Raw genomic sequence first — 15938 nt, 5'->3', positions numbered from 1 at the left:
CAAAGGGAATCACTCTAGGATTCCTTATTCCAAAGTTTAGGGCCTGTATAAACTTGTTTACTGCCCCCTGCTCCTGTTTTACTCTTAGCAGCAAACTAGCAGTGGGGAGTAATTGGGAAAAGGGCCTCCCACTATATGACTGCTTTATTTAGACCAGCGTATCTCAACATTTGTCTCCTGCTGTATCACTTCATATGGTCCACCTATTGGAAACATCACCAGAAGTAACTGGTGATGACGTCTCCATCAGTCACTTCCAGATTGGGAGGTCAGATGCAATATGACTAACACCAGTAAGTGGCTCAGGGCAGAGCTTTTTTGAGCGTGTGAAAGGTGCACGATGGAGCTCTGCCCGCCAAGCCAAGCCTCCTACTGCTACCTGTCATGTGCCATTGTTGGTCTCGCTGCCAGGCAGCAGGAGTCTGGGGGTTCCACATGTACCACCAGACCCCACCTCAATTGCCAATTGAGAAACACTGATTTAGACCCCCTTTTCAAACACTGAACCCATATTCATTTATTTATACACTAATCACTACTAGACTAGTCACTACTGTATCCCATTAAAAAATACTTACTGGAGGTGGGGAGCAGAGAGGGCAAGATGGATTGGAGGCTGGAGGGAGTGGATCCTTGTGACAGCAGCATGCACCAGGATTCTATCCCCATTTTTCCAGCATGACACTCCCTCTGCTTCTCCTTGGACTTATGCCAGCAAAATAGCTGGCATGGGTCTGAAGGGACCCATTGGCAACCAAGTGGCCTACTTGGAGTTAAGTCAGAAAATCTGTATTGGCAACCTTCAGTCTCGAAAGACTATGGTATCGCGCTCTGAAAGGTGGTTCTGGAACAGCGTCTAGTGTGGCTGAAAAGGCCAATCTGGGAGTGACAATCCCTTCCACACTGGGAGCAAGTGCAGTCTGTCCCTGGTCTGTCTCCCTGGCTATGGGCCTTCCTTCTTTGCCTCTTTGCCTCAGACTGTTGGCAAAGTGTCTCTTCAAACTGGGAAAGGCCATGCTGCACAGCCTGCCTCCAAGCGGGCCGCTCAGAGGCCAGGGTTTCCCTCTTGTTGAGGTCCATCCCTAAGGCCTTCAGATCCCTCTTGCAGATGTCCTTGTATCGCAGCTGTGGTCTACCTGTAGGGCGCTTTCCTTGCATGAGTTCTCCATAGAGGAGATCCTTTGGGATCCGGCCATCATCCATTCTCACAACATGACCGAGCCAACGCAGGCGTCTCTGTTTCAGTAGTGCATACATGCTAGGGATTCCAGCACGTTCCAGGACTGTGTTGTTTGGAACTTTGTCCTGCCAGGTGATGCCGAGGATGCGTCGGAGGCAGCGCATGTGGAAAGCATTCAGTTTCCTCTCCTGTTGTGAGCGAAGAGTCCATGAATCGCTGCAGTACAGAAGTGTACTCAGGACGCAAGCTCTGTAGACCTGGATCTTGGTATGTTCCGTCAGCTTCTTGTTGGACCAGACTCTCTTTGTGAGTCTGGAAAATGTGGTAGCTGCTTTACCGATGCGCTTGTTTAGCTCGGTATCGAGAGAAAGAGTGTCGGAGATCGTTGAGCCAAGGTACACAAAGTCATGGACAACCTCCAGTTCATGCGCAGAGATTGTAATGCAGGGAGGTGAGTCCACATCCTGAACCATGACCTGTGTTTTCTTCAGGCTGATTGTCAGTCCAAAATCTTGGCAGGCCTTGCTAAAACGATCCATGAGCTGCTGGAGATCTTTGGCAGAGTGGGTAGTGACAGCTGCATCGTCGGCAAAGAGGAAGTCACGCAGACATTTCAGCTGGACTTTGGATTTTGCTCTCAGTCTGGAGAGGTTGAAGAGCTTTCCGTCTGATCTGGTCCGGAGATAGATGCCTTCTGTTGCAGTTCCGAAGGCATGCTTCAGCAGGACAGCGAAGAAAATCCCAAACAAGGTTGGCGCAAGAACACAGCCCTGCTTCACTCCGCTTCGGATGTCAAAAGGGTCTGATGTGGAGCCATCGAAGACAACAGTGCCCTTCATGTCCTTGTGGAAAGATCTGATGATGCTGAGGAGCCTGGGTGGACATCCGATCTTGGGGAGAATCTTGAAGAGGCCGTCTCTGCTGACCAGGTCGAAAGCCTTTGTGAGATCTATGAAGGCTATAAAGAGTGGCTATTTTACTTACATCTCCAAGGCCATCTGGTCCATCCATCCCCACACACAGGGGGATAGGACTGGGCTCTTTGGGACAAATTTCCCTTGCATCACATATTGGGGCTTCTTAATGCTTCTTTAGCGTAGCACAGTAGTTGAGGAATTAAGCTGAGGAAAGTTCCAGGTTCTAATCATGTTTCTTCTGTGAGCTCAGAATACAGCCTTAGGCAAATCACTGTTCTCTCATTCTCAGTCTTCATTACCAGAGGATGGCAAAGAATACTCACCTACCTGACAGGATTGTTGTAAACAGGGTAACATAAAGCACTTGGAGCACTCGAAAGGAAAATGCTAAGTATCATCATTACTGAGTGCATAACAGTGGCATGGGGAATCCATAGATTGAATTAAATAAGAATTCCACCCTTTATCACGTGTCAATAAGAAATAAGGAGCAAATGCTGTTGTACTTTCCATTTGCAGCTGAACTTGTATGAAGCACTTTGCACTAAATCTCAACGCGATGCTTCCCCCCTACAGCCATCCTGAGATCAGTGTTACTGTTTTAGCTGCCTACTGCCAAGAACAACTCTTATCATTAAAAAGGGGGCTTGTGCACAAAGGGGCTTGTGCTTCACTCAGTTCGCGTAGTAAACCTTTAAGAGCATCCAAGCTCTTTAAGGGAAACTCCTCCCTCATTCCCATCAAGCCACACAAGCATCATGTCTTGTTAAAGCAATGGGCATATCACATCAATCTTTCCATCTCTTCCCCCCTCCCCAACACCCATAATTGCCTCACAAGCAACACCAGAGAAGGAACAGCAAAATTGAGGCAGTGCTCTATGGAAGAGAAGCAGAAAAATCACACACAGGGAAAAGAAACTGGGTAGAACATTTCCCCTCCCCAGGTAACCATTTTGCTGTCTCTATTTTGTCTCTTGTTTTAAGTTTTGTTCCTTTTGATCAAAGCATTTCTGCCTTGAGGTAGAAAAACTGCATGAGAAAACTGAGCCCACAAAGGCAAAAATAGCCCAGAAGCAGCTGGTGCCTTCCTGATGAGACTGGGGCTTTGAAGAATCCGTAACTTGATTGAGCATGGAAGAAATAAGGTCATTTCTTTCATGTACATATCTGATCAGAGAAAAAAAATGTAACAACTGCCATAGGCAGCCTGGCAGTGGCATAACCAACACTAGCCTAGGAAGCAAAACGCATGATAAATCTAGGAAATAACAGGAATATTTTATACACGCATTGTGCGTGGTGTGTGCGAGTGTGACTGTGTGTCTACATAAAATCTTATAATCTCACTGAACAAATAGATATAATTTTGCTGAACAGAGGCTGACTACTCACAGAGATTACTGTAGCTCCAGCAGTTACCCATTGGTCAATGAAAACACACAGATCATCAGTTTATCTAATTAAGGATACAAGCTTAATTCAATTGCTGCCGTTCTAGTCAACTGGAATCAGAACAGTTTCAAATTTCCTGACAGCAGCGACAGCCCACTGTGCCTGCATTGCACACGGTGATGTAAGTGGAAGCGCATTCTGAGCATTATGAAACTGGAGAGAGGAACTGCAGTCTCATTCCGGCTATGGCCGAGGATAAGGAGCCCACCTCAGCAGCTTATAGCGGAAATGCTACAGTAAGCTTTCTTTTTCTTTCACTAAACAAACCAATGAAAGAAAGCTCCCATATTTTCATGGCCGCCACACCTTACAATAAATTGAACTGTCAATAATGATAAGTCTATGTTTTGCAACACACATGCGCACAAATAATTCCAGTTAAACCATCAGGGCTGTATTATGTCACAGCTCTGTGAGAGCACCAAAAGATAGTGCAAAATACAGCACTGGGCATCAAATCTCTGCTCTCATCACTTTTAAAGTGCACATCTAGCTCTTCAAACTTCAGAGATATGCTTAAAAGAATGCAGGCCATGCCTGCAAAAATCTCAAAAGCAAGAAGGTGGCTGGCTATGACCTCCAGAGTGATGCATAATTCACTACCTTTCCCATAGCTAGCCAGACCAGACTGGATTATGCAAAATTCTCTGTGAGCTCTATGGGATAAATTATGCAAAATAAGAAAAATTACCTACATAATTTATGCTGGTTGCAGAATTCAGTTTTCTTCACACACAGATATTAATGTGACTTAGTGCAGAGTACTCACATAGTGATTAAATAGTGGTAAATAGTGAACAATACTACTGTTGTGATTGAACAACAACAAAGGGACAACACTGATGCAGCTCTGATGATGAGCATTCCCAATAAACATTTTGTAAGCTGTATATTGTTTTTAAAAATCCACCCTGCCTATCTCCCTTTGGAGACTCAAAGCAACTTACAATATCAATTAAAACACACACACACAAATGTAGACTCACAAAAAAAACATGCAGGGTGGGTCCCAACCCAATTTTTGATGGGTTGTGAAACTGATAACTGATAGCTGACAAGGAAAATGTATTGAGCCCTATGGGAAGCGAAACTGAGCCATAAATGAATCGCGGTTAGTCAAATGTGCCTTGGGATTTTTAGAAGGCCAGGAAAAGGGAAACACAAGGCCAGCGGAGTGGCCCCAATTCGATGAACATGGAGCTCAAACACTTCAGAAGATGCTCCCCCCAGAATAAAAAGGATAAGAACAAAGACTTGAGTCTGGTAAAGTGAAACTTTTTTTCCCCCAAGTCTCATCAAGTTAAGTGGGTCCCAATAGAGTGTCATTTTGAAAAGTGGGTCCAGGTGCTTACAAGTTTTGGAACCACTGTGCTAGAGGGCAAAACAATTCACATTTTGGGGCTGCCACAGAGAAGCCCTCTTGTATAATGCAAGCAACCAAACCTCAGAGGGCAGCAAGGCATATATGAGAGCCTCCCTCCCTTATCTTAATGGACAGGCAGATTTATATAGAGTAAGCAAGTAGCTATTTTCAGTCTTTTTATCTCACGGCACACTGACAAGGCACTAAAATTGTCAAGGCACACCATCATTTTTTTAACAATTGACAAGGCACACCACACTGTCAGCAGGGGCTCACATCCCCCTGTGGCCCTACTAACAAATGCTCCTTCCCCAGACTCCCGCGGCACACCTGCAGACCACCCGTGGCACACCAGTGTGCCACAGCTCAGTGGTTGAAAATGGAAGGAGTAAGGCATCCTTCAGCTAAGACATGATTGAAACATCTTGCACTCAGACAACATCCAAGCAGTTGTATTTTGTACTAACAGACATGCTGCAAATAACCAACTGTCTTTATACTGAATGGCTACAATAACCCTACTGTTCCTTTCAAGCTCATTCACTATTTGTTCACTATTTATTCCAAGATGTTCACTAGCGACAAAGAAGCAGTTACTTCTTAAACTGGGAGCAGGTACCCTTCCTGCTATAATGCAGATTGAGCAACGATTCTACACTTTATATGTGAGGAACGAAATGGAACATGTCTATAAGACAAAAATGGAAGATTGTGTTATGGATCACCAGAAAAAGATGGCACAGGTAACGTCTCTTTATGTAGTCACAGCTCAAGTCATTCTACATAGTATACATGGTTATAAAACTTACAGAGTTTCACATTTATAATCACAAAAATCCTAGTGGTAGATGCATTTGGGGTAGGGAATTCTTCATAACAAGAGGCTTTGTATACTTTATAACACGTCATTCATTCAATCATTCACTTATAATTACATTTACTATATATCTATATTATCCTCTTCAATCATAAATACCAAACAGTCTCAACAACTTAAAGATGAACACATTTAGTGTAGTGTAAGTTTTTGTCATGGAACTCAAGGTGGCTTACATGGGGTTCTCTGGTAGTCAGCCATTAACTCTCTGGTAGTCAGGCATTAACCTCACACAGATTAATTATGAAATTACTTCTGTAGCAGAAGAATCAAGCAATAATAGTAGACTGTTTCAAGAACATTAAATGCAGAATATTAGGCTCTCCCAACTACTGCAACGATGGTCAAGGAGCTAGTTTAGTCCTTGGTGCAACTGTCCAAGAGACAGTGAAGGTCCACAAAGCCACAAAAGGTACTGCGAAAAGCATTTTGATGGAAGTTCACGGAAGAAGCACTGATTTCATGCATTCTGAAAATATTGTTGCTACATACCATATTGACAGTGCAAACCTTGCAAGTCCAGTCAGAAGAAAACTGAGCAGTGGCGTCACTACGGTTTGCATCACCCAGTGCAGGGAGGCTAGTGTGTCACCCAGATGATGGACCTCCTCCCATGCAGTGGGCGGGGCAACACCCCAGATGGTGGGTGTGGTGATGCACCATTATCCGCCCCCGCTAGTTTTTTGGCTATAACACTGGAAAGAATAGAGATATTTCAACAAGGTTTGTTTCATTGGATTCTGCATGAAATGACACATCAGATGATATATAACATTTGAAAATTATTTGAAAATACCAAGATTTTAAAAATTTCAGCCAGTAGTGGTGTCACCCCCCCATCCACGTCACCCGGTGCAACCCGCACTCCCAAGTGACACCACTGCCACAGAGTTCTATGGAACCTACTTCCAAGTAAGTGCATATAGGATTGTAGCCTCAGAGCCTAATCCTGGGTTTTGTGTGCCAGTTTACAATGGGCGAGCACTGTTGTAAGCATGCTATAAGGCACGTTTGCAGGGCTTAGCACCAGCCCAGCACCGGAGCTAGCGCCGGTGGAAAGTTGGTGCTCCGCCGCTCAGCAGTTGCCCAAACTGCAGGGCGTCGGAGAGGTAGGTGGAGATTTGGGGAGAGGCAGTGTTCCGGGGCAGGGTAAGGAGGGAGAGGGTAGGGGGGGGAGGCGTGCCAGGGGAGGGAGCTGCCTCACAGCCCAACACAGAACTCTTTGATTCTGTGGCAGCTGAGGATGCCGCGGTAGCCATTTTCGGCGCCATGGAGCCCTGCACTCCAAGCAGCCCAACATTACAGGTATGCATGATGTTTGGTTTTCATACCCAGGCAATAATGGTTTTGGCTTCATTAATCAATGGATAATGTTAGATCAAAAGACAATCACTGAAACCAACTGAACTGAAACAAAGATCAATTGAATAAGTTAAACCACTGAAAGATAATATTAGGAGACTACAAAGAAATGGGACAGATATCATTCCCCTTAATGTAGATCTTGCACGGGCCCATATCTACCAGATTGGCCCCAAACTGGGACCAGCCCAAAATAAGGTGATAGTTCTGCAAACTCTGAGAATGCACCATGGATGGAGAAATATATTTGTTTAATTAAAGATTAATTTAAAAATACAGGGAAAACCCCACATCCGCAGTTTTAGTTAACTGTGGATGCGGGTGGGCCCCCTGCACCCTCTGGAAACGGTGCTCCCTTGCCTCTGGAAGGTCTTTTGAGCCCCAAAGAGGCCATGCAGGTCCGCTCGCAGTGTCTGCAGGCCTCAGAATGCTATTACAGGTGAAAAAATGTCACTTCTGATTTTTGGTAAGACTGAAAATGTTTGTATGCCTTAAGAAGTCATTTTGAAGACTAGGGAAGCCCCAGGGAGTTGTACTCCTCTTACCTCCGGATGGTCCGGGGGACATCTCCCATATCCACTGACACCTGAATGGAATCCCCAGAAAGGATACTGGAATGGAACCCCCAATGATACAGGGACACACCAGTATTCAGAACACGCTGCCAAACACCTGCAGTTCCCAGGACATACAGGTTGAGTCTCATTATTCTCGAGGGTTCTGTTCCCAGAACTTACATGGATGGCCAAAACTGAACTAAATCAAATCCATTTAAAAAACAATGTCCTTTTGCTCAGAAATTAAAAAAAAAAACAGCCTTGCTGACCTTTTGTAATGCACACAGAGGCAATCAGTCTCTCTCCAGACACTTAGAAAGTCTTCACTCTGAGGCAGTGGCCCCTCCCTTTCCTGGGAGCCCAGTGCAGGGAAAGAATGGAGGAGATGATAATGACTTGCAATCTTTCATGTGCTCAGTGGGAAGGCGGGGTCGCTTTCCTGGGAGTGAAGTTGTTCTAAGTGCTTGGAGAGAACATGATTGATGAATTGTCAGCTAACTGCCCTCTCTCACATTAACTAGGCTATTGTTAAATGTCTTTTTTCCTTAGATTTAAAGGGCCCTTCCCATCACGTTGAGATAACCACTCGGAAAAAAATCAGTGGATAATTAGGTTATACCAGTACACACTGCTGAAGGAACTGAAGTCAACAAATGTAATGGGGGGGGGGGAACTGGCCTGCTTGGTCCCCTAAGAGATTCTAGTTTTTGAACTGAAAAGGTTTAATTCAATTTAAAAAGAAGAAAAACACTGAGATTTGGCTGATTCCTCTCTGAAAGGAATCAGGGAAATAGGGAAATTTCTCTCCCTATACTACAGTACTTTGCTCCTGTTCAAGGGAAAATTCTGAAGTGCTTCAAGTTCTTTGCAGATCTGCGCATGAATGTTCTTTTAAAAACCAAATATTACTTCAAGATATTTATTTATTCTATAGTGTTTCTAAAACACTTTTCAGCGTATGCTTCCAAAGCTATTTACAACATTAAAAGTCATATGGATAACAAAACCACAGAAATTTTTGGCGCTATCTATGGTTATGGGTCTCTTTCTGAAATAAGGAGCAAACACTGAATATTTGTGGTGATGTTTCAGTACCATTCTTATTTTCCTGTTGGTTGGCTGGTTTTAAAATACTGAAAGTCAGGTTTTGGTACGTGTGCTTCTGTGGTTCACTTTTCTGTGACTTCCTGAATCACACTCTTCTCAGAATAATTTTTAAAAACGCAGTAGCTTCTGCCATAATAAATATAGAAGTGGACCATCCACCACTTAAAGAACCAATCAACTAATAGTTACATTTAGATAAATGTGCAATATCAAGTCCAGTGTGTGAGTCTCCTGGAGATACTGATGGAAGTGTAAAATACTTTTGCGAGTCTAGTAAATTGTAAGTTACAACTCCTTGCTAGAAGACTTCGCAACTCCTTTGCAAGAGGTAATTTAAAAAAATGAAATCACATGGCAGTACCAAAATAGTTTCTAAAAATAAACATATGAGGCTGCAAAAAATTGCAGAGAATTTTTTGCAGAGAATTCTTGCACACAATTAGACCATTGGTTCACCAGAACTATCTACTCTACTGCCAATGGCTCTCCAGAGTATCAGGCAACAGTCTTTCTCAGCATCCTTTTTCACTGAAGACATCAGGGATTTGAACCTGGAACCTTCAGCATATAAGGCAGTTAAAGTGCCTTTAACTCACAGCTTCACCAGTTAAAGCTGGCTTTCACCAACTAATCACCTAAAGCTTTGTTGACAGATCAGTGCTTATAGTGCTAGTACAGGATTACAGATTATTATATAATTAGCAAATGCAGCTAGAACATTTAGAAACCAAAGACAAGAAAAACTTAAAAATGCATAGAGACACCACTTTCCTGTTGGGCTTTCGCACATCAATAAGCTTGTCATTTTGCAAAACTAGGTCAATGTACTATCCCTTGTGCTTAATCATGAGAACAATATTCATTCCTCAAGTGCCTACAGGTGGAATTGTACTTACTTCTAAAGATGGCAAAAATCAGCATATCTATTTTACCATGCCTTTAATTACACTTAACCTCTTTGGCACTACCTGAGCAAATACTTTAATTGCAAAACTTTAACAAGCCAGGCTCCAAGCTTCAATCAAGGAATCAGTGTAAGTAATCACCTTAAAGATTTAATTGCAAATGAAAATCCACCACAAAGTTAATCAGTAAGGCTGACAACAAAGACCCCATAAGAAGGTGGGGGCCAATGCCTCTGGTTCAGACCCAATGAAAAAGAAACTTGACAGTGGCTTTTAATGTACAGCTTCATATATTTACACTCTGTTTTAAACTTCCCTTTTTTTCCAGAATCCTACATTTTTTGGAAAAGAAAATTAAATTTCAGGTGGAGCCTGCTCAATGCAGATCCCCCCAACCCATGTTGAGCTAGATTTGGCTCCACCTGAACCCTCCGAAGGGGACCAGAGCTGCACTTCCCTGGCCCTCCTAATGCCTTTTAAAGGTATTAAAACGTCACTTCTGGTTTTTTGGAAGTACCATTTTTGGTACTGGAAGTACCATTTTTCCGCACTATGATTCTAAAGTTCGCAGAGGTTGCAAGCAGACATGTGCGGCCTCAGCGGGTTTCAGAAAGCCGTCCAGAGGGCTTAAGGGATTGAAAACCACTGTGTTCGGAATCTGTGGGGGGTCCAAGAATGGATCCCCGCGGATACTGAGGCACCATCTGTATTATTATTTTATCATTAAGAATATTTAGATACAATTTTTCACCAAAAAAAATAGTTCACACATCTAAATAGGTTAGGTTACACATCTAAATAACTACCATAGTCACTTGCCTATAAGTCAATTTCACAGATAAGTTGAGGGCAGGTTTTGAGCAAAAAACCATAAAATTTTTGAAGACCTTTGGATATGTTGGGGGTTAAACTTAGGGGGCTGTCTGACTTTAATTCCGCCTGATTTTACCAGAGCCCAGATCCTGAAAAATAACCTACCAGGAATTGTTACCTAAGAACTGTTCATTCTCTAATTTATTAAAAAATATAGTAAAATATCCTAAGATACATTTTTATTCATTAACTTTTTAAATTAATAATAATAATAATAAACTTTATTTGTATCCCGCCCTTCTCCCTAAAAGGGACCCAGGACGGCTAACAACATGTAAAAAACAGATTTAAAAAACATAAATTAGCACAAATAGCAGATAAAAACATTTTAAATATTAAAACATATATTTATTAAAATTTTATATTATTTATTATATATTAATATTAAAACATATTTATTAAAATTTTATATTATTAAAACATATATTTATTTATATTTTATATTAAAATATAAAAACATATTAAATTCTGGTTTTCACAACCTTTCTATAAACATTATCAGAGTAAGTACACTGTAAATAATATACCAATAGAACCATTTATCAAATCCTTCTTTAAGGTGCCTGGTGTGTTAAGCCAGAGGCTCAACATACAACTTATAACACATAACTGGGAGTGTGCAATTCACAATGGAGAGACAAGCAACAAGGAATGAGCTTGAGCAAGCACAGCTACACATAGTTGCAACCTAATTTACTCAGAAGTAGACCCATAGTTTTCCATGGGTGTTGTTCTTAAGTAATGGTGCACTGAATTGTAGCCTGGGACTTTGTTTAAAATGGAAATGAGGATTACATCCTGGTGTTTAAAAAACAGACCTCTGCAAAATGTAAGCATTTACAGAATGGAAGGAGGCTGCAGAAAGATCTGCAAAAGTGAACCTGCTCGATTTAAATGGAAGCCTTGAGCCCTGGCTTACTTTTTTCTCAGGAGGAGTGAAAAGGTTAACTATGGATGCAGCTTGCAGCCTTGTCACCGAGATTGATTGTCCTCTGATTATCTCTACATTGTTTTCTTGCTCTCCTCTGGGCTTCTCCTGACTGCCTGAACAGTGCTGACCCCTGAATGATCCACAGATAAAGCGAGGAGATGATTTACACTTGATTTATTGGCAGAAATTTCTTGTCTTATAAGTATGTATCTACAGTAGATAAATTGTTCCCTGTTCCCAGAGGGCTCACAAACTTAAAAAAAAAAAAGATGCAAATGAGACACCAGCAATAACAACTGGAATAGACATCATGCTGGGGTAAAGATGGACAGTCGCTCTCCCACTGCTAAATATAAGAGGACACCACTTTAATACATGCCTTTTTGCCCAGTTGGCATACTGTTCTGATTACTGCCTATTCAAGCAGGGTTAGAGTCACAGTCAGCCATGCCAAGCACTGGGTAAGTGCCTATCAGTGGGCCCAGATGACCAAGCAGATCTCTAAAAGCTCACAGTATCAGTGGCAGTACTCAATGCCCCACCAGAGAATGGGGGAGCACCATTGGAAGGTTAGTGCAGGACTTTGCCCCAGGGCCCCAGTACTCTATTCGAGCTAATCAGAGAGCTTGAGAAGAGAGTAGAGGGAAACACAGGTGACAAAATCAGAACGGAGTAATACAATCCCTTTGCTATGCAGTATGAAAAAGAATGCTTTTTCCAACCACAGTCGGATCGACTACCAGTTCTTTCACTGGATGACAGCCCTACTGTAAAGTAACCCAGTCACATGCCTGCCTCTATCATCCCTTTCTAAGTACTCCAAGTACCATGCCTGTGATGCTACTATTATAGGCTGTGGCCCAAGGAGGCTGAATAATTTCAGTCCAAAAGTGTTCCATAAACAAATATCATTTTTAAAAACTCTGTAGGGCACGAGCCAAGCCCAACAAAGTCTATAAATATTTCTTATGAAGCACTCAGTTTTCCTCACTTGGAACGCCAACGTTTCAAAATTTTCACTCATGAATCAATAGCCCCTTTCTTCTCTCTCCACTCTGAATAAATACTCCTTTGGTTCTCTTTGCTTAGACTGCTTTCTTCAGTGTCCAAGAAAATGGAGGGGTGGGGAGAACAGAAAGTGAAAGAAAAAGAAAAGAACAAATTTATTGTACAACATTGTAAAAAATATTTTTAAAAACCAGACACAAGCCAGCATCCCTAATGTAAAATAACTGCCAAACAGACCTGAGAAGACAACCACGGACAGAGTGCGAGACAAGCGCAACATCTGGTTCAGTGGTTTTCCCAATCCCTGCCTCCAACCTGAACAGGCAAAACTTGTTTTCTAATGAGTCTGACCATTGGTCCATTTAGCTGAGTATCACCCGCACTAACAGGCAGCAGGCTCTCCAGGGCTTTAAGTCAGCAGTGACAGAGATAAGGTGACAGGAGAGGTAGGGGAGGGGGTGATGGGGCATGGGATGGGCAGAATGATGCAGGAAGATGGCGGGTTCAGCAGCAGCAAGTTCCCTTTCCCACACCTGATCTCACAGTACAGATTCACACAGACCTGCACTAGCTTTTAGCTAGCACAGATCCCTCCCCCCCCCCCCGCCATGCTGTGGAAGCTTAACGTCAGATAAGGAAACAATTGTTCCCTTACCCAGGAGAGACCTCCGCAACTGCCCCCCCAGTGGTACACATTTTTTGTGTTACTGCATCTACACGGGGGGGGGGGGAGAATAAGATTGAGCTCTTAGTAACACTAGAGCACCACAAGAAACCAGATGTCATAATCCATTCTGATCTTACTAGAAGGATTTTTTTTAGAACAACCCGAGACTATGAACCTAATTTTCCCAATTTCAGTTGTGAGCAATACTTCTGAAGGCTGCAGCATTTATTCATATTCCAAAATATATTTTTCAAGAGCAAGATATCAACCATAAAAGAGAGAGAATTCCTCACACAAATGGCCACCCAATGTTCAGATTAAATAAAACAGGCCAACATCATTCACATTTCAAAATATTCTTTACAGAGTGTTCTGAGAAAAGAGGTGGCTCGGTTGAGATGAAGGGCTTAGAAGTTCCAACTTTAGCAGTGCGAGTCACTGGGATATAGTGGTTAGAGGATTACCCTATAACTGGGGAGACCCAAGTTCAAGTCTCCACTCACCCATGAAGCTCACTGAGTGATTTGGATCAGTCCCTGTGCCTCAGCCTAGCCTATCTCATAGAGTTGCCAATACTGTTTGCTGGCTCTCTCTCATTCTCTCTCACACGTGCACACACATCTCTGCATGTGCAAATATGCAGTCTTCGGTTCAGGTTTACCCAGCCTAGAACTGCAACCCAATTGGGAAACTTTACAACTAGAGATGCCATGATGCAGTTAATGGCTCTTGGGAGGGGGGGGGGATGTTAACTGCATATTATAGCAAACAGCCTCAAAATGCCTCTAATTAGGTTAATAAGCACAAGACAGTTTTCCAAACTAAGGAAAGGTTTATACTATTAGTTGCATAGAAGTTTAGGATGAATGATAATGGAAAATGTTTTATTTTGGACAAGTACAGGTTAAGCCAGTGGTTCCTTAGAGGGAAGGGTCTCAGGCAAGAACCCAGTCATGTTATTACTGGCACTTACTCAATTAGGACTCTGATCATTACACAGTTCAGTAGACAACTCAGGCAGTCAGATGGCAGATTGGCAGGAAGCGCCAACCTCCGTTCTCCCACCCACCCCCACTGCTGCTGCTGCTCCTCCCACTCTCTAAATTGGAAAAGGAAGAGAGGAATGAAGAGGACAAGTGGAGGGCTAAAGCATTTGTGACATTCAAGCCAACCAATCTCTTCTCCACGCTTCTTCTACTCCACCTTCCTCCTCTTCCTTCCCAAACCAGGGAGTGGGAGAAACACAGACTGGCACATCATTTGGTACACCACCTTAACCACCTTCTGGGCCTCACAGCCCTGCATATCTTACTTAAACCTTGCTCCAAAAGCTAGAGCAAAATCAATTCACATGATCGTTATAGAGAAGCAGAATTTAATAACTTTTTGACTAGAAATGGGGCTCACCGTGCCACCGCTTGACCTACTTTAGGACATTTTCGGAAGGGGAAGCTGTAGCAAGCCACACAATGGCTACTGGGTATAGCAGTGGTTCTCACACATTTAGCACTGGGACCCACTTTTTAGAATGAGAATCTGTCAGGACCCACAGGAAGTGATGTTGTGACCAGAAGTGACATCATTAGGCAGGAAAATTTTTAACAATCCTAGTCTACAATCCTACCCACACTTACCCAGGCGTAAGTCTCGTTGACTTTCATTGTTAAAAGAACATACATAGTAGCTTGTTTACAGTACAGGTCTGTCAAATTTCCCCAAATGCAATCACACACCTGGGAGCATCAAGGCCAATCTATTAAAAATTAAATATTGAAATGAATGGGGACCCACCTGGAATTGGCTCGCAACCCATCTAGTGGGTCCCGACCCACAGTTCGAGAACCACTGGGGTAGAGCAACCAGGCAACCACTTCTCAGCAGATTCACTCATAGTACACCCAAAAACTCACGCTCTGCCATGCTAAATGGCATTGTACAAGAGCTAGATATGATGAAACAATGGCAGACAATAATCATAACTGCAGTTAAGCAATGAGTAGAAGATCCCTTCTCAGAGTGAATTCACTTCCTACTGCCTGAATAGCATTTATGGGATATGTCTGAAATGACACTCTCCACTTACCCAGGTTCTTAGCTAGTTCTGAGGGAAAGCAGAATCCAGCTTCCTACTCCCACAGTTAAGAGTCTGCACTGGCTCTAAGTAAACAAAAACATATGTGACTAGTAAAATAAGAAAAATAAGTTCTTACCAGATTCTGAACTTTTCTCACTTTCTGATCCGCCAAATAAAAACTCATATTTGGCCTTGGCGACGCTCTGGGAATGAGCCGACGCACCGTTAACCCAAACAAATGCTTCTCCCTAAAAACAAAAAGAGAAGAAAAACACCCAATTAGATAACTATGACACATTCCACTGATAATTTGTGTCTCAAAGCAACAGCAATGGGATTTTCTGGAGCACACTGGCCTTGTACACAAGATACTTACTCCCCACAGGCACTGGCCTGGTTTAGACATCACACAGAATCATGGCTTAGTCACAGGAATCCCCATTTCAGGTTCTGGTTTGCTGCCAAACTCTGTTTAGGTCAGGATTTGCCACATTTGGACATCACAGCAAATCCTGGCTTGTTCTAAACCACAAGCAGAATCCATGCATTCCCTCAAGGAAGGAAGTACACTCATTCAAGGCTAGGGGATGTCACATAGAATTAGTATTTAATCCTGGTTCCATGTGACATCTGAATGGCCCACAAAGGGGTTTGCAGTCTCGA

The 15938-nt window shown here is 42.9% G+C and overlaps 1 protein-coding gene across 1 annotated transcript in view; it reads right to left on the bottom strand.

Moving 5' to 3' along the window:
* The window catches only part of LOC136639408 (PH and SEC7 domain-containing protein 3-like), a 163893-nt gene that overhangs the window by 134906 nt on the left and 13049 nt on the right, over positions 1-15938 (bottom strand). Inside the window, exon 2 of the mRNA XM_066613572.1 lies at positions 15412-15523. Coding sequence (XP_066469669.1) covers positions 15412-15523 — 112 coding nt within the window. The remainder of the gene's footprint in view (positions 1-15411; positions 15524-15938) is intronic.

Source organism: Tiliqua scincoides, chromosome 2, assembly GCF_035046505.1.
Source record: "Tiliqua scincoides isolate rTilSci1 chromosome 2, rTilSci1.hap2, whole genome shotgun sequence".
Lineage (NCBI taxonomy): Eukaryota > Metazoa > Chordata > Lepidosauria > Squamata > Scincidae > Tiliqua > Tiliqua scincoides.
Note: the sequence above shows the minus strand (reverse complement) of the source record. Positions and strands in the feature narration are given on the sequence as shown.